Source organism: Misgurnus anguillicaudatus, chromosome 2 (assembly GCF_027580225.2).
Source record: "Misgurnus anguillicaudatus chromosome 2, ASM2758022v2, whole genome shotgun sequence".
Lineage (NCBI taxonomy): Eukaryota > Metazoa > Chordata > Actinopteri > Cypriniformes > Cobitidae > Misgurnus > Misgurnus anguillicaudatus.
Window position 1 is genome coordinate 50,378,068 of NC_073338.2, and position 24,471 is coordinate 50,402,538.

At 36.7% G+C, this 24,471-nt stretch overlaps 1 protein-coding gene across 3 annotated transcripts in view; it reads right to left on the minus strand.

The window, feature by feature from the left end:
• LOC141349056 (glypican-5-like) overlaps positions 1–24,471 on the minus strand; it is a 189,522-nt gene that overhangs the window by 120,421 nt on the left and 44,630 nt on the right. For 2 of the 3 annotated variants that reach the window (XM_073857307.1, XM_073857313.1), the window contains exons 4-5: positions 5,622–5,773; positions 1,082–1,141 (exon numbers count right to left, since the gene is read on the minus strand). In XM_073857307.1, coding sequence (XP_073713408.1) covers positions 1,082–1,141; positions 5,622–5,773 — 212 coding nt within the window. The remainder of the gene's footprint in view (positions 1–1,081; positions 1,142–5,621; positions 5,774–24,471) is intronic. The other variant, XM_073857318.1, reaches the window with a different exon arrangement.

A 24,471-nucleotide genomic window follows, 5' to 3' on the forward strand; every position in this document is an offset into this window, starting at 1 on the left:
ACATTTCAGTTCAGGCGGCCCGCCTAAGCTTGGAAACCTTACCGCCTTAACTAGGTCGTCCAAAACAAAAACAAAAATTTGCTGCACAAAAGGCCATCAAGTGCATTTCGGAGAATAGCACGTACACGCACACCCGCGAGCGGGGACCCCCGCCACACGGCCGAATTGAGAAAGATGTGGTCCGGACCGTCACTGTCTGGAGGATAACTAGCCAGTTGATAAAACATTTCGGAGAATAGCACAGACGCGCGTATTTGTCTATAGTTCTTGCAAAGTTAAAGTAAGTAAGCTTGTGATTTTGTTGTTTGAGCAACCTGCTAGCTAGGTTTCATGTGCCTGTTGATTTGATATAATTGTTGAGCGCTCTTGCTCACTTTATTTATGTGCATTATTTACATGCTACAGTAGTTACACTCCTTTAACATAATGTAATTAATAGTGGGAAATAATCAGTTTTTACCATTTTTGCGCCATCTATCATCGTTCGCCTGACATACTACAACATCTGCTTTAGTTCGTGTTTAACCCTTTAGTTTTACTTCATCACACAGCTATTCTCATTAGAGGTATCTGTTAAAAACATTTAATTCATTAATAATGTGTTCATTTTCACACCGAAATCCTGGCCAGAACGCGTCAGGAATGGCACGTATGGTCACCCTAATTAAATCTTGTTGTTTTAAACAAATCTATTCAAAAAATGTTAAAGCATAATCTTAAATTACATGTTATAGGAAACTGCAATTTTTTCAAATTCCCAGTTTATTCCCATATATCCCCCTTAATTTCCATATATTCCCGTTAATTCTCATATTTTCCTGTTAATTCCAATGGAAAGTTTTCAGCCTTGAAAATTCCCAGAATTTTGCAACCCTAGTCTAGACCTCCAATTTCAAGTGCTTATCAGTGTGATAAAGCCTTGGCGATGGGTAAAAACAAAGTGTCAGTGCTTAAATAAATTACCCACAGAAAACACACACATGTGAACACTAAATTAATATAACAATACATGCCAACACTCGTATGGAAGATAATAGGAAAACTAAATACAAACTGTTTTAGTAATTGTATTCATGCTTACCGTGCAACCTTTTTCAGAGTTAAACTTCTATCACTCTTGGAGGATTTCTGAGGGAGTGAACTGAGAAGGGTCAACCCCCCCCCCAGTACAAGACAATGGAACAGTCCAGAAGAGTAGGCAAGCAGTATGGAGGGGTGAACAGAGAGGTTGAAGAAACCAAAAGGGAAACAAAATAAGGGGAGGGGTGTGAGAGATGGAGACAAAGGTCGTGACTCTGGAGAAATAAAAAACTTCAATCATGCACATGCAAACTCAAAACCTGGAGGATGAGTAACATCACATGAGTCAACAGCGACTGTCCGCTTTTGGGCGTTTCACATGGTACACAGCAGGTGGCGAAATCACAGCATTTCTCGTTATGTACAGCATTTAGTGCAAATAGGTTTATCAAAGCCGTGTCCGCAGAAGGGGCAGGATTTGGGTGCACGCGCAAGGCATGTGGACCGACTCTGCTTCACTTCTGTACCCCCTTGCCGCTTTCAGCACATCTCCTATTGAAAATATACTAGACACTCACGATTGCCGCATACCGTGTGAAACGCTCATTAGTTTTCAAAGACATATCCAACAAATTCAAGAACAGGTTAAAATGCAACCAGTCAAACCAAAGCAACCAATACTTTACAATATGAATCAAAGCAAAGAAAAAAATAACTGTATACTTAAGATATTCTACAAATGAACTCATGGAAGTTAATGAATTCATCCCAAAAATATTATTAGAATAACACTTACAAGAAAACACACTGAACGCATGCAAGCAATCCGCTTGTCAAGTCTGACGTCACGTCACACGACACCGCTTCCCGGTCCAAAAGCCATATCATATGCTTAAAAAATACTAATACAAACTCATGGTGAGCTTTAAAACTATGAAAAAATCATGATCCTATTCTGAAGTCCCAAATGACAATACAGCAATTAATCTTTAAAGAAGAAGTTCGCCCCAAAATGGTCCCCATTTTCATGACCATAGTCCATTTTTTCCTACTGTACTTTGAATAGTCAATAGGCCCCATTTTTTGTGTGGACCACTCATGGATCATTAAAATGTTAGTGTCTGGGATGCCTGGAGATTGTAGTGTACACTGTGAGTTTATAAAAGCGAAATCTAAATGTGTCATATGGGTGATTCTCACGAAACCATTGAAACAACACGGCACTAAAGATTTTAGCTTTAAAATGTGTAATATAGTAACACTAAAAAGCATCAGAATTAACACAATACTGTGTTCTACCTTGCACAATGTGTGATTTCAACATAAGAATTTATAATTGTAAATTTTATCTCATTTTCTGCTGAAATTCTCATTACCGCAATGTGTCCGGCTGTGTTTGAACATGCGTTATGTTGTAATTTAATCAAATTAACACAAAAATATTAAGAAAAAAAATAAATGGATGTTTTGCTAGACTACTTTAGATGACAGAAAAAATATTTACTGAATATTCATGTATAATAATAATGAAGAAAAATTAGGAAAATGATGTGTCCATGCCTGGTGTTCTCATCCTCCGCAACACTTTTTGAGAACAGTTTAAGCACACATACAGAATTTTAATAAAGTTTGATTTTAAGTGACCAATCACATGGACCAGTTACTTCAAGATGGCTACCAGGTAAGATAATTTTTTTACAGTTAATTTGAAATATTGTCTTGTCAGAATGCTTACACGACATTTCGATTATCATTACCGCAACAAATGCTTATTAAATGTTCATTTAATTAATAGAAGCATAATACTTTGATTTTAAATGCATGTGCAGAATCTCCAAATTATGTTCTTTCAGGTTTGTCATGTCATTTTGAAAATACGTCAGTGTTGATGTTTTCTGACTGTTGCGGTAATGAGATTTTTTAGGACTAATTTTTTTAATTACAGTTACAAAAAAGTGTTAAATGATAAGTAAAAGTTTTTAAATTAATGTTCCCATTTACTCCAGACTTTGTTTTTCAATGTCTGGTGGGAAAAAAAAGTAAATTTAAGCAATTTTTACATTTTCATGCTTGACATTTATAAAACCAAGTTTTCGTGAGAATCACCCATATATGAATAAACAGAGATCATAAATGACTCTTTAGATTGTCTTGAAATCAGTGGAGGCTTGGACCCAGAAACGGTATCTTTTACATCACAACTTAACAGGCAGATTTCAAATCATGCTGTTGACCTCTTTCATGAATGTAGATGGAGCTTCAATTTAGGCAAACAGTCTATGTAACATTCAATTATAGTCAAAACACTTTATTGCACCTTTGTGTTCTGACCTCTAATCTCTTAATAAAGATGAAACACTTTAGCCACTTCATGGCAATCGTTTTGCATTTAAATTCACAATGCATACATTTGTGTGAGCTTTTGTTGGTCTGTCTTGCGGTCAATGTATTTATAAGACATCCAAGGCCGTTGGTGCAGAGATGATGTCATCGATTTGATACTGTGATGAGTGTTTGCTTTCTCGTCCTCCACAGATAGAGGAAATAACCTCTAATGCATTTATCTCTCTGTGTTTCTCAATGCCAAATCCAGCACTGTCTGTGCCAACCTGACACTTACTGATGATATCAGTACCGTATACCTACTGCACACTTGGATCAGGGTCTTTTGTATAAACTACACGAATCGGTGACGTCATGCACATGTGTTATACTCAGGCATGCGTGAGTATAACAAAGACAACAGTGGCGGCCTAAAGGATTGTGTTTGTGCTGGTCAAGATAATGAGTTTATTAAGGCTTCTCCAATAAAGTTTCGAAAATGCTTGCACTTTATACTCCAGGGTAATAAACGTACGTCATCGTCCACCCTTAAACAAAACTGCATGATACGCATGTGCCCAGGCATATAGTGTTACTTTACAAGGTGACATCGCCATCTACTGGTCTGGCATACTTAAAGGATTAGTCCATTTTCTTATTAAAAAAATCCAGATAGTTTACTCACCACCATGTCATCCAAAATCTTGATGTCTTTCTTTGTTCAGTCGAGAAGAATTTATGTTTTTGGAGGAAAACATTTCAGCATTTTTATTGACTTTAATGGACCCCAATACTTAACAGTTTTAATGCAGTTTAAATTGCAGTTTCAAAGGACTCTAAACGATCTCAAATGAGGCATAAGGGTCTTATCTCGCGAAATTATTGTCATTTTTGGCAAAAAAAATAAAAATGCACTTTTAAACCACAACTTCTCTTCTTCCTCTGCCTGTGTGACGAGCCAGCGCGACCTCACGTAATTGCGTAATGACGTGGAAAGGTCACGTGTTACATATGAAATGCACATTTGCGGACCATTTTAAACAATAAACTGACACAAAGACATTAATTAGTATCATTGACATACAACAACTTCTGAATGGTCCTCTTTCTCCACACTTGTAAACACTGGTGCGTAGTTTCGATACGTCATCCGTGACCTCTTGACGTCATTACGCAATTAAGTTGTGAGAGAAGTTGTGGGTTAAAAGTGCATATTTGTTATTTTTCTTGCCAAAAATGACAATTGTTCGCTAGATAAGACCTTTATGCCTTGTTTGGGTTAGTTTGGAGTCCTTTGAAACTGCGTTGAAACTGCAATTTTGGACTGCATTAGGGCTGTTAAGTGTTGGGGTCCATTAAAGTTCATTAAAATTAGAAAAATCCTGGAATGTTTTCCTCAAAAAACATAATTTCTTCTCGACTGAACAAAGAAAGACATCAACATTTTGGATGACATGGTGGTGAATAAATTATCTGGATTTTTTATCTGCATTAAAACTGTTAAGTATTGGGGTCCATTAAAGTTCATTAAAATTAGAAAAATCCTGGAATGTTTTCCTCAAAAAACTGCATTAAAACTGTTAAGTATTGGGGTCCATTAAAGTTCATTAAAATTAGAAAAATCCTGGAATGTTTTCCTCAAAAAACATAATTTCTTCTCGACTGAACAAAGAAAGACATCAACATTTTGGATGACATGGTGGTGAATAAATTATCTGGATTTTTTTTTAAGAAAATGGACTAATCCTTTAACACAGTCCTCTTTGCGGGTCCGTGTAAACATGGATCATTTTGATAGCATTGTTGTGTGTATGCGAAACTTTTTATGACCGCAAATATTTTTTTTCTGTTTTACTACATTGTTGTCAGATAAACAAAGCCTTAGATGGCCTGAGGGTAAGTAAACTTAGAGCACATTTTCATTTTGACATGATTGATCCCTTTAACTGTATAAAATTAAAATATATATATATATATATATATATATATATATATATATATATATATATATATATATATCACAAAAAAGACTCTACTGTGCTTAATGCTCAAAATATAATTTCAGCTATCAGTAAAATGTAAATATTGACCACCTTATTCATTACTTGTACATGACAATAAATTTGAATATTGGTCCATCCCTAGACCTGTTACTGGTTTACAGATTTATAATGAAGTTCCCACCTTCTAATGATGCTAAGTCTCAGTAATAACTACAATAGGGAACAAATACAGACCTTGAGTATCAACATTAAGAAAAGTCTTGGTGTCAGTCTAACCTTTGAAGATGTGCCAACATGCCAATCTTATCAGCTCCTGGAACCTCTTGTGAACTGTTGGCAGGTGGAGGTGGAGCTGTGACTGAAGATGAAGGAAACCTCCTGAGCACGATGGAAGATGTGTTTGAAGAGTGACCACATACCTTATCCACCTGAGAGAGAGAGAGAGAGAGAGAGAGAGAGAGAGAGAGAGAGAGATTGCAAATGCTTCATCAAAACAAATATATAGTTATAGTAAAGATAAAACCTTCAGTTGATTATTTTTCATGTCAAAGCAATACTTCCTTAATGTAAGAGCAAAAGAAAGAGATGGAGGGAGGTGATGATGTTTACAAAGATGGAAAGCATAACGTAAGTGTGTTTGTCTGTGATAAATGAATCTCTAATGCAATCTGCCTCTCATCATTCCATTAAAGCAACAAATCATTTACCACTTTAGACACACAGTGAGAGAACTGTGTTTGTGTGTGTGCGTGCGTATGATTTATTCAATGTCATCACAAGGAACATGCAACAGGGAATTACATACTGACCAGTCAATGGTCCCCATGAGAAAAACTGCTTTATAGACATGCTACATAATGTAAATAAAAATGTTACAAATGCTAAATGGTTTACGTTACAGATTTAGGGTATATTAAACATCATTAGTTTGACATAAATACAACAGAAACTGACAAGTATAGAACAAGCCTAAATATGACAATAGCTCACCCAAGGTTGTCTTCAATAGGAAAAAAATATTCATAAACATAAATAGTTGTTTTATTCTAATAATGCTAAAAGATTTGGTAAAGGGGTTACAATTTACTTTTAAAAAGATATGAATGTAGCATGATCTCATTTGGACAGCTATCTATAAATGTGTGTGTATCCATTTCAAGAAAAAGTTAACAGAAGATAATGCTTGGTACACACCAAAATCTTATAAGATTTTCAAACATGAAGATAAAAAATCCTAGATTTAACCATTTTGCTCCTATAGTGTGTAGTGTGCCATGATGTGTCAAAGACAGCACACCACACACAAAGAGATTTTCAACTCGACTGTGAACACAGGAAATCTCACAAAATCTCGCGAGACTTCAGAATAAGCATGGCGGACAATATGCAGGATAAATTTCAATAATAGTGTTTGGAATTATTTTCACAGAAAATTTAAGGGGAAGAAAACGGTTTCGGTGACGTCGTGGAGATGGCTGGAACATGGTCCATCTCTGCTGTCCACATCAACTTCACTTTGTGCTGCGCCATGACTGCTTTCGTTTTCCATCATCTCGCTTTCTGATTGGATATTGTTTCATTTCTGTGATAATCTCAAGAGTGTGCACGCGTTTGTCTTTGGGGGATCCCCCACACATCAGGATTTCTGATCGTGAATATTAAACATGTTTAATATTTACGATTCGCGATCGGAGAGGCTTCAACGTTCTTCCGATCAGGTTCGGACACTCTTAACATAGTCACACGAAGGCAAAATTGGAAAAATAATCTGTTGAAGCGTCAAGATAATCGGGAGATTAGACAAATTAGGCGTGTAGAACAAATAAGTATGAATATATGCACAAACCAGACATGGAAAATACCTGTATATAAGATCTTTAGATATGGAGATTATAAATAGAGTTTTAAGGTGGTCTTGTCGCTCTTTACTTTCCAATGCTGCTTACACACCAATTGCAAGGCATCGCATTCCTCGCTTTAGATTTCTCATGGGATTTAACTTTGTGTCATGCAAATTTTTCGCTTGAGTTAATATTTTCAGTTTGAGGTGAACAGCTCGTTTTTGCGCAATCGCGCCACACAATTCGCATCACACGAGTTTGCGTTAATTCGCATTGACTTTGTATGTAATCTACTTGCGCAAATTGTAGAATTCGCATGTTGGGTGAGTACGGCCCATTACCGTGAGTTCACATCAGCTGCGTTTGAGGCGTCAAAATCGTGTCTACCGCGTCGAGTTTGCCGCTTTAACATTTTGAATGCAGACGCGTGGAAAAAGCAAGCATTTGACATGCGTCAGAGACAAAATCCGCTTCTTGTGGGAGGGGCAAGTGCTATGCGGTTGTCTGTTTGCAAGATGACTGATGTTGATTGTGCATTCATCGAGAGAGTTACCTGTTTGTATTTGGTCACCTTACTATAGGGGGAAAATAGTTTTAAAAAATGGCAGTAATGACGCCAATGTCACGTGACTCAAAAGTGAAATGTGTATTTACAACTTACCAGGTTGCCCGATGTCCCCACTGACACTCTTCCAAGCGAGGTCCTTTTTATTCTTGTCTCTAGAAATAAGAACTGGTGTTGTATAGCTACAGGTGACTGCTCACAGAATATCAAGCATTCCTCCATGTTGAATGAGTGATTCCAGGCGGGGCTGCCGCCACAGCAGCAAGCAGGTTCCTGATTGGTTAATGCGGCACAAAAATCCGCCAAAGCTAAAAATTTTAAACTCGGGCGTCAGACGCAAATTTGCATGAAACGCAATATGCACAAAAAGCACCGTTTGCGCGTACCGCGCCAGACGCTCAATTCGCAGCATTCACACAAATTGAACAACTCAGTGGGTGTGCTGAGTTGGACACGCCCACTTATTTACATTACGCAGAATACACAGAATAGACATTCTGACATTTTATTTCACGGTAACGGAATATACCGCTATACCGCCCAGATTTAGTGCATCTCATTAATGACTATTGTTGTTATACAGGATTTCTTTCAATCTACATTTCCTTTTATATCTAGACTTCATTCACCACTGTCTCTCTCTCACACACATATTTAATCAATGGCGTTTCATCTCACTAAAAGCTCAGACAGACGTCATCAATCCATTAGTCAGAGTTGACCCGACTGAGCCACACCGATCTAAGCGATTACCCCTTGCTTCTGCCCTCTCCATCACTCACCTTTAATAATGACAATTTTATTTAGCATGAATAAATCCTTATCTCCTGCATTATACGTTTACTCTCCAGGAGTTCAGATGGGATGGAGGACAGAAGACACAAAGGATTTAAGACGTCATTCTTTACAACCTGAATGAATAACAAGGCACATCCACGCAAGACAATGAATACAGAGCATATACACAGGAAAATCAGGTGACTGTAAAAGTGACTGTATAATGACCCATTATATATCAGTTATTGTTATGGTCTGGTCGCTTGATAAGTGGTACGTAAGGCCATCAAGCAACTATTTTCCTACTAATTTCCTATTCCAGAGCTGTATAAGAACTGCAAGAGAGAAGTTAATTCTCTCAAACATAACTTTTTAAGTCATACGGTGAAGTCATACACATCGCAATAAGCTTTGTAGAAAGCTGTAGTATCACAATGTCAGCCCACCCCCATTATCGTGAAGGCCATTATGCTCAATTCACACGGGGCGTCAGCGTTAACGCTTCTCATTTACTTTTAATGGGTAGCACTATGTGTTGTCCATTGTTTACAAGTGTGGAAAAAGAGGGCCGTTAAAGGACAAGTTTGGTATTCACACCAATACTATTCAGTCCGTTGCATTCTCTTTTCCTATTTTCTTACCATTTTCGCGTCGGTTTAGGGTTAGATTTACATAATGACATCCCTACCCAAACCTAACTCTAACCCCAACGCCAGGTGACAACTGTTTAATTTCGCGTACCTAACTCTAACCCCAACGCCAGGTGACAACTGTTTAATTTCGCGTACACTGTTTAATTTTGCGTAATCTAACCCTTAACCGACGCAAAAATGGTTTGAAAATAGGAAAAGAGAATGCAACGGACGTAATAGTATTGAAGTCCCCAGTTCGTCAAAAAATGACGCGAAAGGTATACCCTCCGCGTCAACATATTGACGCATGGTCAAGTGTCGTCAAATATTGACGCCATGGGTGTGAGACTGTGTTATAATAGCTGAGGAGTTAGCCATCACGGGGATATATTTGGTGTCTTTCTAGCTTTTACAGAAGGTTTTTTATCCAGCCTGAAACTTGTCCCTCTTTTCGGAGTTGTTCAGCAATGCATCCAAACGCTTACATCCTAGATGTATCCACTTGATGTCCATAATTTATCGATTTTTCTATCGGGTTTACCGCTAGCTAAATGCTACAATGTCCACTGATGCTTTCTGTTTGTGTGCATCATCACGCATGTGCGCGTCATCACGCATGTGGCTTGATAATAATAAATGTCATGAAAAAGCCTGGACTTTTTTTGTAAAAATGTAAATAATTTTTGATCTGTATAATGTTCATTTCTGTGCTCAAGGACTCCAAAGACATGAGACAACTGTTTTACAGAGGAAAAATGCTTAGCTTTTATTATTTTGTGTGTGATTACAATAAATATATAATTGATTCAATTTTTGTTTTATTTTTTTATTTGTCTTTATGGTCCCATAACTTATTTTACATGCATGTGACATCAATACAACACACATATTCGGACAGTCCAACTTGTCCTGAAAAAAAGATGTTTGTAGATTGTCTGTGCACTGCAGGGTTGATGTTTTACAAGCTTTTTAAGAAAATAAAACCAGACGGACAATACATTGTAAAAATGACCTTAGGGCTCTTAGGGTTAACAATGAATGCTAAAACACCTGTTGGAAAGCATCTTTTGCAGCGATTTTTGTGTGAGCATATCAGTGAACCCCCCTGACCACTCGGTGAGTTTCACGTCTTTGTAAACGAAAGTTTATGCATTTTAGGAAGGATTGTTCCAGTACACCTATACACCCATTATAGAGGTGGGAGGTGAAACACAAACACCCGAAAATTCTCGGGGCAGCCGCATATGTCCAAATTTCAGTCAAAACCGTTCTATTTCATCATAAACAATCTGAAAACAGGGCTTTAAGTGTAAAATACTGAACTTGTCCTTTAAGATGTTCCCTTACGAAAATTAACCATGGTTTTACTACTGTTTAAACCAAAAAACCATGGTTCCTGTAGTAAAACCATGGTAACCACAAAAACCTTTAGACAACCATGGTTTTCAGAAGTAAACCATGGTTACTGTAGTATAATGTGTGACCTTTCAACATGATTATGTAACACGTAAGGTCTCGCTTGGCATCACATGGCTAGTGCAAAACAAGTACTTTTTTCTCTGGCCGAAAATGATGATGGTTTTACTAGATAAGACCCTTATGCTTCAATTGGGATCATTTAGACCCCTTTGAAGCTGCGTTGAAACTGTAAACTTTTGAGGTCCACGAAAGTCCACTATGCTGGAATGTTTTTCTTGAAAAACTTAATTTCTTCTCAACTAAACAAAGAAAGACATAAACATTTTGGATGACATGGGGGTGAGTAAATGATCAGAATTTTTTATGAAAGTGGAGTAATCCTTTAAGAGTGATGAAACACTTTATTAAACACTAACATGTGTTCAACATCAGCTTTAATTAATGTTAAACAAAAAGCTTTTCTGAATCGCCGTCTTTCGTTTTAGTCTTTCGTAAAAGTCTTGGAGCCTGGTGGGAATGAAGCATTATGTGTATCGGCCAAATATGTGGGAGTGCTGGGAAAATATTTGTGTTTTTATTCTGTTGTATTCTGTGTAGTTTATTGATTTACCCTCTATTGTAAATATTTCCCCTCCTTTTTCTGATAAACACCCCGAGATACGCAGTTTTCCCGTAAATAAACCCAGCAGCGCATTTTTGACTAAAAGATCTCGTATACACAACGGTTCCCACTGAAATTAACTTTTCCGCATCTTAGCTGTGGTCGTATTGCACACAATTCTGTAAAAAATAGTTTTTTGTGATCCCCTGATAATCTGACTCATGGTCTCTGTGTTGTCAGATCTCCAGGAACTCAGTTTATTAAATGCTAAAAGGTCAAACGAGGTTAAAAGAAATTCCTCTATATCCGGCTGAAGCTTCACTATGTCTGGAATCAAGTAACTTTCCATTCTGTAAATTCTGAATTCTGGGATTTTTTTCCTCTGAGGCTTGGCTAATATTATAAGTTAATAAAAATGCAATAAACCCCAGGAAGCTTCTCACAAAGACACGACAGACCATCAGATGGTTAAAGAAAATGCCTTTAGCCCTCAGACATCAGATTGAACCCATTAGCCCTGTATTCTTCCCCCTCAACTTCCCATCTTTATTTGTTATTACAAGTTCCTTGCATGTTTCCATTATGTAGCCTTTCTTACGCAGTGCAAGTAATATTATAAATAAAAAGGAATCATTTCATGGCCATTTTCTTCTGATCCGGAGCTAAAACAATAAGTCATGACCTATAATAAGTTATCCATGTGTCATAAAACAGCACAGTGCTGCAATATCTAGAGACCGAAACGAAGGAAGACCTTGAATAAAGATGTTAATGCCTGTGAATCAGCATGTGTGTGCAGAACATGTGCACGACACCCAAATCTGTGACACAAAACACGACACATTGCATTGGTCAACTGTTACGTGCTTACCTACTGTTGAAAGCTGAGGTTTGAACAAACCATGTGTGGCCTGCGTGTGTGTGTGCACCTGTCCGTCCTTGTAATATCTGTGAAATGGCATGTGTGTTCGAAACATTTCGGGTGTGATTACATGGGGGTCAGAAAGCTACATCTAGGATGAGCCTTTATTGAGCCTTCATTTAAAGGGGATATATCATGAAAATCTGACTTTTTCCATGTTTAAGTGCTATTATTGGGTCCCCAGTGCTTCTATAAACCTAGAAAATGTGAAAAAGATCAACCCAGTAACTTAGTTTTGATAAACCATTCTCTGCATGCACGTGAAAAATTAGGTCATTGAAATTTGGCTCCCTTTGTGATGTCAGAAGGGGATCTATTTATAATAATACCGCCCCTAAATCTGCACTATCCAACCATGGCACTGCCATTTAGTGCAGAGAGAAAGAGAGAGAGAGAAAATAATTGGCAGCACAATTGAGTTTCAATTTGAATAAACCACCATTATGGTGATCAGTGTTTGCATTTCATCAGCTCATTTGCATTTAAGTACACAATGAAAAACGGTAGATTTTTGTTTGCACCTACAAAATGGCAATGTTAACATGTTATAATCAATTATCTGTGGGATATTATGAGTTATAACTTCACACATGTACTCTGGGTCACCAAAGATTTTTTACATCTTAAAAATTTTCGTGAAATGTCCCGTTTAAACATTTTGCATGGTGATATCTTGACATATATCAGTGGCATTGTTTTCTCTCAACACTCTAAAAACAAACGGTGCTATATAGCACCAAAAGTGGTTCTTTGCTCGTAATCATAGAAGAACCGTTTTTAGTGCCATATAGCACCGGTGAAGCACCTGTGTAGAACCATATAGTGCTATGTAGAACCAAATGTGGTGCTATAGTGGTTCTATATGGCCCCTATATGGTTCTACACAGGTGCTTCACCGGTGCTATATGGCACTAAAAACGGTTCTTCTATGGTTACGATTCAAATCAACAGTTTTGGTTCTATATAGCACCGTTTGTTTTTTTAGAGTGAAAATGCACACCAGTGTTGTTGTTTTTTGGTAGGGTGTGTTTGTAAAAACTACTTAAATGTCCTAATATACTGTAACTAAGGCCCAGTCCTGGATTAATCTAAACCCTGTCCAGGAAACTGCCCCAAAATGTATTATATCTGTGCTACAAATCTGATTGGAAGAGGGCCATTACAAGACCACAACCTTGCACAATGGACATACTGCCTGTCAGATTGTTGCTACCACTTTACATTTGCCATTATGCACCATTTCATGGTCATATGCACATTTTGTATATGTGATCCTGTCTGTAAAAAATCCAGTCTAATATTTTTATTAGTTCATAATCTATACAATTGCTTATGGTAAATTGCGGTGAAAAGTCGTACTAAGCATTTTATTAGGTGTATGGTTGTGAATGTTACCAATAAAACTTGAAAAACTGCACTGGAATGCTTTAATGTATGCCACAGTAACCCTCAAATTGATCTTGTGGTTGGTGTTGGGTGTTTGACTTGAGTTTCACAGGCCCATTTTAACCACAATCCAGTTACGGTTCCATCTCTCACACAAACTCTCATTAACGAAGAGATTTGCACTTTTAAAGACAGACTTTTCCCTCAATCATCTTTTCCAGATCTATATTACCATGTTTGTGTAAGTCTCTCTCTTTCTTGCTCTGTGGGAGTATTGAGTTGCATTGTGTGGTGTCGGTGAATGATGCCGGTGATATTGATATAAGAATTCACTCCGGAGGCATCCTAACTTTCTCGTTCCCTTGCAGCAATGCATTATGGGTTAAATGTTTAGCCTTTAAAATCATCTGCAGGCTTTTACTTTCTCTTGTAAATATTCAGTTCATTTGTGTACACACTGTTGCAGAGCAGAACAGTTTTACAGGAAACACATGCTCAAATATTTTTATTAGGAGCAAATGAAGGCAAGGAGTAAAAAATTAGACAGAACAAATTGTCTATTATACAGACAAACAGATAGGATAGTAATAATGCTTAGATATATAACGTGAATGCCCAAACAACCTCAAAAACCTTTTGGATACACTCGCAGTAAACCAAAGTCTGATTTAAATCAGGTGGCAATTGACAGACTGCCAAAGCCAATGACAGAGAAGAAGTGATGTTTTTACTGCACAAAGTAAGATGAATTTACTTTGGGAAGTCCCAGAAGAAATGGATGGTGCTACAGTATCAGAGGCCATTATAACAGCAGTTTTACCATGATTTACTTTAACAAAAGACATCTAATCTCAACCCTTCTTCTGGTAAACGCCGGAGAGGATGAATTGCCAGAATGACTTTTTAAACGCCAGTGTTGTTTGAATAACAGCGCAGTAAGTCACGCCAGATCTCAACAGAGTTGAATTAAACAGAACGTGCCAGCATGGGAGGAGAAGCCAGTTTCACTGTTTAGTTAAAGGGCTTGTTTTTCCAAGTAGGCTTGAGCGTATGTGTGTGATCCTCTTGGCTGATCGGTTTGGCTTTGTTACTGCCACGCTAATACATAGCATTATGATATATGAGCGATTCATGATCTGGGATCTGTGTGTCAGCAGTTCATGAACTCTGCAGCTTTGCATGCATTGCAAACAGTGGAAATACTGATGGGCACTGTAAAATGGCGGAAAAGTCGGACATTTTTTGATAGCTTTATTTTTGATGATTTTTTGTTTGGTGCCTCTTGTGGCGTGACCATAGACTGTAAAAAAAGATGGATGACACGTCTCCATTGACTTCCATTCTCCAATGGATATTTTGTCCAAAATTAGGCCAAAATATCTCAAAAATGGCCAGTGACATCTTGCGGCAATGACATCAAGCTGCGTTTTCATTGCATATTTGGCAAAATGTTTGCATTATTTTCTAAATGTCGACCAAAATGCATTGTGAAATGATGGCGTTTCCATTAATCGATGAAATGCGACTGAAAGCTTTTCCTCTCACAAGAAGTCATTCCAGACATCACGTCGACTGATGTTGGTAGGTTTACTAATATCGCATCCACCACAATAGGCATTAATTTTAACCGAAGGACACGTTAATGCCAAAGGATGCCCCTTATATTTAAAAGAAATGTATAAAATGGCAATGTAGAGGTGTTTCTTGGAGGTAATAATACATTATTTTAAATCAAAAGAGATGTAGGAGTGTTATCCAAACATTATTGGCAAGGAAAACCTCTTATCCGTGGGAGCAGACACGTATTGGGAGGTTTAAGTACACACCACATCATCTTCAAATAATAATTATGTGACTTACTTCAGATGACCTGAAAATGCGAATAAATAATTCAATTGCAGTTTTGCCTGAAAAACCACCTCATGCAAGCGTAGAAACTTTTTGGCGATATATGGATTTTCGCGAAATGTATGTGTTTCCATTGGCCGTATTTTCAATTCGCAATGTCAATTTGCAGAATTTAAAGGAAAATGGAAACGCAGCTACTGTTGTCACAGTAGTGATCATGAGGTGGAGCTGCGGTATCAAGGCTCCGCCCATTTTCCCGTATGACACTCAAATTCAGTCATCACACGCCATCTTAATAGTATATAATAAATAACTTAAACTAAACTTATTGGAAATAGTGCATTAACAGTATAAGAAATAACTTTAGTAACAGATACCATCGTTGGGAAAATGTATTTAAAGTTTAATTTGATTTTTAAATTTGGCTCATGTTCCAATTGGTTACACGGAGAGGGCGGGGTTTATGACCTATACTCCAGCCAGTCATAAGGCGGTGATCGAAATGTTTTGGCTTCACTTTTCAGTGTGTGGCACCACTGCACCTGCATATAAAAAATCTGTCATATTTTTTCGCAAGGAGATCATCTAAAGAACATCAGGTTAGGTGGATCAAATACAATGGGAGTAGATTATGACTTACTTTTGCGATTAATAAGTCACTTCATCAGCTATACTGAGTGTACTGTATGTGGTTCACTGATCATTTTTAAAAAATATGATGTTTATGCAAGGTCCAAAGCACAGAGTTGATTACAACATAATGAGAAGATGACCCGAGGTGTCATGGTGGCCAGCACTTTTTACTGTAAATTTGCTTAAATAAATAAATATTTAGTGGAATATTTTTCAAAAGCGATCAAAGTATTTCAGAAACTATTAGCAGGTGCACATTTTGTTTTTTAGACTTATAAATAATTACATAATTCTCTGCTATTGTATTGAATCCATCCAACCGGATGCTCATTAAATTATCTTTTTATTATGTCATACGAGATTGCAACAACATAAAGGGAAAGATTTTTTGGTTAAACTACCCTTTTAAGAGATATTTACTGTACATTGTTCTTCACGTGCAGAAGGTGATTTACAGTACATTTCAACTAAAGGGTGAAACAGAGGAACCAGAGGTTAAGCGCTCAGTTCGAGGGCACATCTGGTCACAAACCACTAAGCCACAACACCGCTGGGAAAAGAAACAGACTGGAAGAAACAAAAAGCGACAGGAGGCTCGTTGCACATTCAGCCTTCCCTGTTTTGCATTTTGAAGATCGCTGGAATCGCCGTTCTCCAATTTTCTTCTATGTACGATAACAAATAAACAGCTATGCAAGTAATTAACAGATACATAAATAAGCCCCTAGGCCAAGCAAACAATGCACACATTCATTAACACATCACAACAACAGGAGTATATATATATAAACTATGTATATATTTCTCCTATATGGTCTCCAGCTCTCTCTCATAGCCAAGTTTGTGGTCTGGACACATACAATCTGCTTTAAAGAGCTGCCCAGATTTAAAGCTCTCGCTTTCTTTAAGTGTTGCTCTTCACTAACACACGAGAAGTTAAGGAATTGACCCCAGACTGGCTGACTCAGCGGTTGTTACGCTCACTTTCCTTCACTCTCTCCTTTCCTCTATTTGTCTCTTCTTTTCCTCCCATCCTATTTCATTTCCTCCTATTTCCTTTTTTTCTCTCTTCTTCCCTCTCCCTCTATATCCTCTCTTCTCCTTTGATCCACTTTTTTCTTTTTCTCTATCCCCTCTCTATATATCCTTTCTCCTTTTCTCTTCCTCTATGGCATCTCTTCTTTTATCTCCCTCCATAAACAGTGTACTCTCATCTCTTTTTGTCTCCCTCTACGTCCTCTTTTTCCTTTCCTCTCCCTTTATATCTTCTCTTTTTTCCCATTCTCTCATCTAGTCTTCTAGTCATATAATCAACTTTTAGATGCCCATCAGGCTCCTTAACTACTTTACCCAGCAAAACATCTGTGGTCAACTTTTATCCGAACATTCTGGTTGACCGCCCATTTCTTCTGGTAAAAAGCATAGCAATGCACCAAACTGGCATTGAACACCATGGGAACTCATGTCATCGCTCTGTCCTTGCCCATATTCCACTAAAAACGAGTGTAACGATTCTGTTTACGAGTATACTTGCAGTCTCTCTGTAGTTTACCATAATTCAATCACTCACACATGATTTGCAATCCGGTTTCCCAGCAAAACGGATGTCTCCAGTTGCTAATGTCACTGTCTTTCCAAAGCATCCATGTGTAAACAACTTTTTGAAGATGCACTGAGAAATCAATCGCAGAACTCTGTTTAAAAGACCAAAAATAAACATTTAAGCATTAAAAACACTGAAGGAACCTCACAAGGCATTAAAAGGTCACTCTTCTGTTTTAAATTTTCCATCCAGTTAGTTATATTAGAATCTGGGTCACTACATGACATCATCTGCCCCTGATGCCCTGAAGAGGCTTTAGCATGTTATAAAACACTATTAGACTAAACACTGAATCAGTACATTCTTCATAGAGTGAAAAAAACATGGCAGACCCAAACAAAACTATTTTTGTTTAATTAATTATTTTTGTTTAATTCATTTTGTCATTTTTTTCATATTTCCAGTCATCACTAAAGAGTGTTTTCAGAGGTGTCTGCAACAAAATAAACATTTCTGAAAACAAACACTCCAGAATCAAGTTAAACACTGAAAAACACTCTTGAAACAAAGAGAAAACAAAATAAATGTCAGAAACCAAACAAACACTCCTGAAATAAATAAACACTTCTGAATGCAAACAAACACTCCTGAAACAAGCTAAACATCACAAAATGAAAACAAACACTTCTGAAACAAATAAACACTTCTGAATCCAAACACTCCTGAAACAAGCTAAACAAAACAAAATGAAAACAAACACTTCTGAAACAAATAAACACTTCTGAAACCAAACAAGCACTCCTGAAACAAGCTATACACTGCAAAATGAAAACAAACACTACTGAAACAAATAAACACTTCCGGAAACAAACAAACACTCCTGAAACAAGCAGAATGCAAACAAATACTTATGAAACAAAGTAAACACTTCTGAATCCAAACAAACACTCCTGAAACAAACAAACACTCCTGAATCCAGACAAACACTCCTGAAACAAATAAACACTTCTGAAAGCAAACAAGCACTCCTGAAACAAATAAACACTGCTGAAACCAAACAAACACTCCTGAAACAAATAAACACTGCTGAAACCAAACAAACACTCCTGAAACAAATAAACACTGCTGAAACCAAACAAATACTTATGAAACAAATAAACAATTCTGAATCCAAACAAACACTCCTAAAACAAATAAACACTTCTGAATCCAGACAAACACTTTTGAAACAAATAAACACTTCTGAATCCAAACAAACACTGCTGAAACAAATAAACACTGCTGAAACCAAACAAATACTTCTGAAACAAATAAACAAATCTGAATCCAAACAAACACTCCTTAAACAAATAAACACTTCTGAAACCAAACAAGCACTCCTGAAACAAGCTATACACTGCAAAATGAAAACAAACACTACTGAAACAAATAAACACTTCCGGAAACAAACAAACACTCCTGAAACAAGCAGAATGCAAACAAATACTTATGAAACAAAGTAAACACTTCTGAATCCAAACAAACACTCCTGAAACAAACAAACATTTCTGAATCCAGACAAACACTCCTGAAACAAATAAACACTTCTGAAACCAAACAAGCACTCCTGAAACAAATAAACACTGCTGTAACCAAACAAACACTCCTGAAACAAATAAACACTGCTGAAACCAAACAAACACTCCTGAAACAAATAAACACTGCTGAAACCAAACAAATACTTATGAAACAAATAAACAATTCTGAATCCAAACAAACACTCCTAAAACAAATAAACACTTCTGAATCCAGACAAACACTCCTGAAACAAATAAACACTTCTGAATCCAAACAAAAACTACTGAAACAAATAAACACTGCTGAAACCAAACAAATACTTATGAAACAAATAAACACATCTGAATCCGAACAAACACTCCTAAAACAAATAAACACTTCTGAATCCAAACAAACACTCCTGAAACAAATAAACACTGCTGAAACCAAACAAACACTCCTGAAACAAATAAACACTGCTGAAACCAAACAAACACTCCTGAAACAAATAAACACTGCTGAAACCAAACAAATACTTATGAAACAAATAAACACTTCTGAATCCAAACAAATACTTATGAAACAAATAAACACTTCTGAATCCAAACAAACACTCTTAAAACAAATAAACACTTCTGAATCCAGACAAACACTCCTGAAACAAATAAACACTTCTGAATCCAAACAAACACTACTGAAACAAATAAACACTGCTGAAACTAAACAAATACTTATGAAACAAATAAACACTTCTGAATCCAAACAAACACTCCTAAAACAAATAAACACTTCTGAATCCAAACAAACACTCCTGAAACAAATAAACACTGCTGAAACCAAACAAATACTTTTGAAACAAATAAACACTTCTGAATCCGAACAAACACTACTGAAACAAGCTAAACATCACAAAATGAAAACAAACACTTATGAAACAAATAAACACTGCTGAAACTAAACAAACACTACTGAAACAAATAAACACTTCTGATTACTAAAACAAAGGACATGATCATAGATTTTAGAACTTGTGCTTCACGCCATGACACCACAATTATTAAAGATCAGGTTGTGGATTGTGTAGAAAGCTACAAATATCTGGGCACAGTAATTGATTCTAAACTGACTTTTGAAAAGAACTGTGAGATGGTATGTAAAAAGGGCCATCAGCGTCTGTTTTGCCTCAGAAAACTGTCCAGATTTCATATTGATAAAACTATGATGACCCTTTTTTATAGGGCATTTATTGAATCAATCTTGTCGTTCTCCCTTGTAGCGTGGTTTGGAAATTTGTCTTTGAAGAACAAAAACTCTTTAAATCAAATTATTAGGTGGGCAAGTAAGATCATAGGTGAGCCACAGCTTAACTTAGCAGACCTTTATTCTAATTTTTTAAAGCGCAAGGCGAGTTTTATAATTAAAGATTGGTCCCACCCTTTACATGATGAGTTCCAGCTACTCCCCTCTGGATGTCGGTTCGTGGCCCCTAGGTGGAGAACTAAACGATATAGGAACACTTTTGTACCTGCTGCTATAAAACTATTGAACGAAAAAAGCAGGAGATGATATGTATGGTTTAGTTGGGTACTGAGGGTGTGTGCAGAAGCAAATTGTCATGACCTTTTTACATATTGTAATATTTTATTGTTATTGTATGTTATTATGTCTTTGTTTTATGAATTGTTTTTAAGTTTGGATTGCTGAATGTCTGGTCTGCGCAACAAATTTACCTTCGGGTACCAATAAAGATACCTTGACCTTGACCTTGACCTTGAATCCAAACAAACACTACTGAAACAAGCTAAACATCACAAAATGAAAACAAACACTTCTGAAACAAATAAACACTTCTGAATCCAAACAAACACTCCTGAAACAAGCTAAACACAGCAAAAGGCAAACAAACACTTCTGAAACAAATAAACACTTCTGAAACCAAACAAATAAACACTGCTGAAACCAAACAAATAAACACTGCTGAAACCAAACAAATAATCACTGCTGAAACCAAACAAATAAACACTGCTGAAACCAAACAAACACTCCTGAAACAAATAAACACTTCTGAAACCAAACAAACACTCCTGAAACAAATAAACACTGCTGAAACCAAACAAATAAACACTGCTGAAACCAAACAAACACTCCTGAAACAAGCTAAACACTAGGGCTGCACGATGAATCGCATGTGTTTGTCGCGCGCATCTCGTCGGTGGTGCCGGTTCCTTGATTGGTGTTGGATCGCCATCGGCTGTTTTCGGATGGAGCAGCTTTAACTACACATAGCCGTAGTTCACTGACAATTGGGGCAATTTCGCATTAATTATCGCGGACCTATCGCCTGCAATATGTATGCGATATGGCCCAGCTTGTCAGTGAACTACGGCTCTGTGCAGTTAATGTCATGCCATCTGAAAGCAGCTGATGGTGATTTAATACTAATCAAGGAACCGGCATTACTGACGTGATGCGCGTGGTATCGCATGTGATTTGTCGTGCAGCCCTACTAAACACTGCAAAATGAAAACAAACGCTCCTGAAACAAATAAACACTGCTGAAACCAAATAAACACTGCTGAAACCAAACAAACACTCCTGAAACAAATAAACACTGCTGAAACCAAACAAACACTCCTGAAACAAATAAACACTGCTGAAACCAAACAAACACTCCTGAAACAAGCTAAACAACGCAAAATGCAAACTAACACTCCTGAAACAAAGTAAACACTACTGAATCCAAACAAACACTCCTGAAACAAATAAACAATTCTGAAACCAAACAAACACTCCTGAAACAAATAAACACCGCAAAATGCAAACAAACACTCCTGAAACAAATAAACACTGCTGAAACCAAACAAACACTCCTGAAACAAATAAACACGTCTGAAACCAAACAAACACTCCTGAAACAAATAAACACGTCTGAAACCAAACAAGCACTCCTGAAACAAATAAACACCGCAAAATGCAAACAAACACTCCTGAAACAAATAAACACTGCTGAAACCAAACAAACACTCCTGAAACAAATAAACACGTCTGAAACCAAACAAGCACTCCTGAAACAAGCTAAACAATGCAAAATGCAAACTAACACTCCTGAAAAAAATAAACACTTCTGAAACAAACAAAAAAAACTCCTGAAACAAGCTAAACACTGCAAAATGAAAACAAACACTCCTGAAACCAAATAAACACTTCTGAAACCAAACAAACACTCCTGAAACAAATAAACACTGAAACAAATAAACACTGCAAAATGCAAACAAACACTCCTGAAACAAATAAACACTGCTGAAACCAAACAAACACTCCTGAAACAAATAAACACGTCTGAAACCAAACAAACACTCCTGAAACAAATAAACACGTCTGAAACCAAACAAGCACTCCTGAAACAAATAAACACTTCTGAATCCAGACAAACACTTTTGAAACAAATAAACACTTCTGAAACCAAACAAACACTCCTGAAACAAATAAACACTGCTGAAACCAAACAAATACTTATGAAACAAATAAACACTTCTGAATCCGAACAAACACTACTGAAAAAAATAAACACTTCTGAAACAAACAAAAAAAACTCCTGAAACAAGCTAAACACTGCAAAATGAAAACAAACACTCCTGAAACCAAATAAACACTTCTGAAACCAAACAAACACTCCTGAAACAAATAAACACTTCTGGAACCAAACAAACACTCCTGAAACAAATAAACACTTCCGAAACCAAACAAGCACTCCTGAATCAAGCTAAACAACGCAAAATGCAAACTAACACTCCTGAAACAAATGAACACTTCTGAAAAAAAAAACTCCTGAAACAAGCTAAACACTGCAAAATGAAAACAAACACTCCTGAAACAAATAAACACTTCTAAAAACCAAACAAACACTCCTGAAACAAATAAACACTTCTGGAACCAAACAAACACTCCTGAAACAAATAAACACTTCCGAAACCAAACAAGCACTCCTGAAACAAGCTAAACAACACAAAATGCAAACTAACACTCCTGAAACAAATAAACAACGCAAAATGCAAACTAACACTCCTGAAACAAATGAACACTTCTGAAACAAAAAAAAATCCTGAAACAAGCTAAACACTGCAAAATAGAAACAAACACTTCTGAAACAAATAAACACTTCTGAAACCAAACAAACACTCCTGAAACAAGCTAAACAACGCAAAATGCAAACTAACACTCCTGAAACAAAGTAAACACTACTGAATCCAAACAAACACTCCTGAAACAAATAAACACTTCTGAAACCAAACGAACACTCCTGAAACAAATAAACACCGCAAAATGCAAACAAACACTTCTGAAACAAATAAACACTTCCGAAACCAAACAAACACTCCTGAAACAAATAAACACTGCTGAAACCAAACAAACACTCCTGAAACAAATAAACACGTCTGAAACCAAACAAGCACTCCTGAAACAAGCTAAACAACGCAAAATGCAAACTAACACTCCTGAAACAAATGAACACTTCTGAAACAAAACAAAAAAATCCTGAAACAAGCTAAACACTGCAAAATGAAAACAAACACTCCTGAAACCAAATAAACACTTCTGAAACCAAACAAACACTCCTGAAACAAATAAACACTTCTGGAACCAAACAAACACTCCTGAAACAAATAAACACTTCCGAAACCAAACAAGCACTCCTGAATCAAGCTAAACAACACAAAATGCAAACTAACACTCCTGAAACAAATGAACACTTCTGAAACAAAAAAAACTCCTGAAACAAGCTAAACACTGCAAAATGAAAACAAACACTCCTGAAACAAATAAACACTTCTGAAACCAAACAAACACTCCTGAAACAAATAAACAACGCAAAATGCAAATTAAAACTCCTGAAACAAATGAACACTTCGGAAACAAAAAAAAAATCCTGAAACAAGCTAAACACTGCAAAATAGAAACAAACACTTCTGAAACAAATAAACACTTCTGAAACCAAACAAACACTCCTGAAACAAGCTAAACAAAGCAAAATGCAAACTAACACTCCTAAAACAAAGTAAACACTACTGAATCCAAACAAACACTCCTGAAACAAATAAACACTTCTGAAACCAAACGAACACTCCTGAAACAAATAAACACCGCAAAATGCAAACAAACACTTCTGAAACAAATAAACACTTCCGAAACCAAACAAACACTTCTGAAACAAATAAACACTGCTGAAACCAAACAAATACTTATGAAACAAATAAACACTTCTGAATCCGAACAAACACTACTGAAAAAAATAAACACTTCTGAAACAAACAAAAAAAACTCCTGAAACAAGCTAAACACTGCAAAATGAAAACAAACACTCCTGAAACCAAATAAACACTTCTGAAACCAAACAAACACTCCTGAAACAAATAAACACTTCT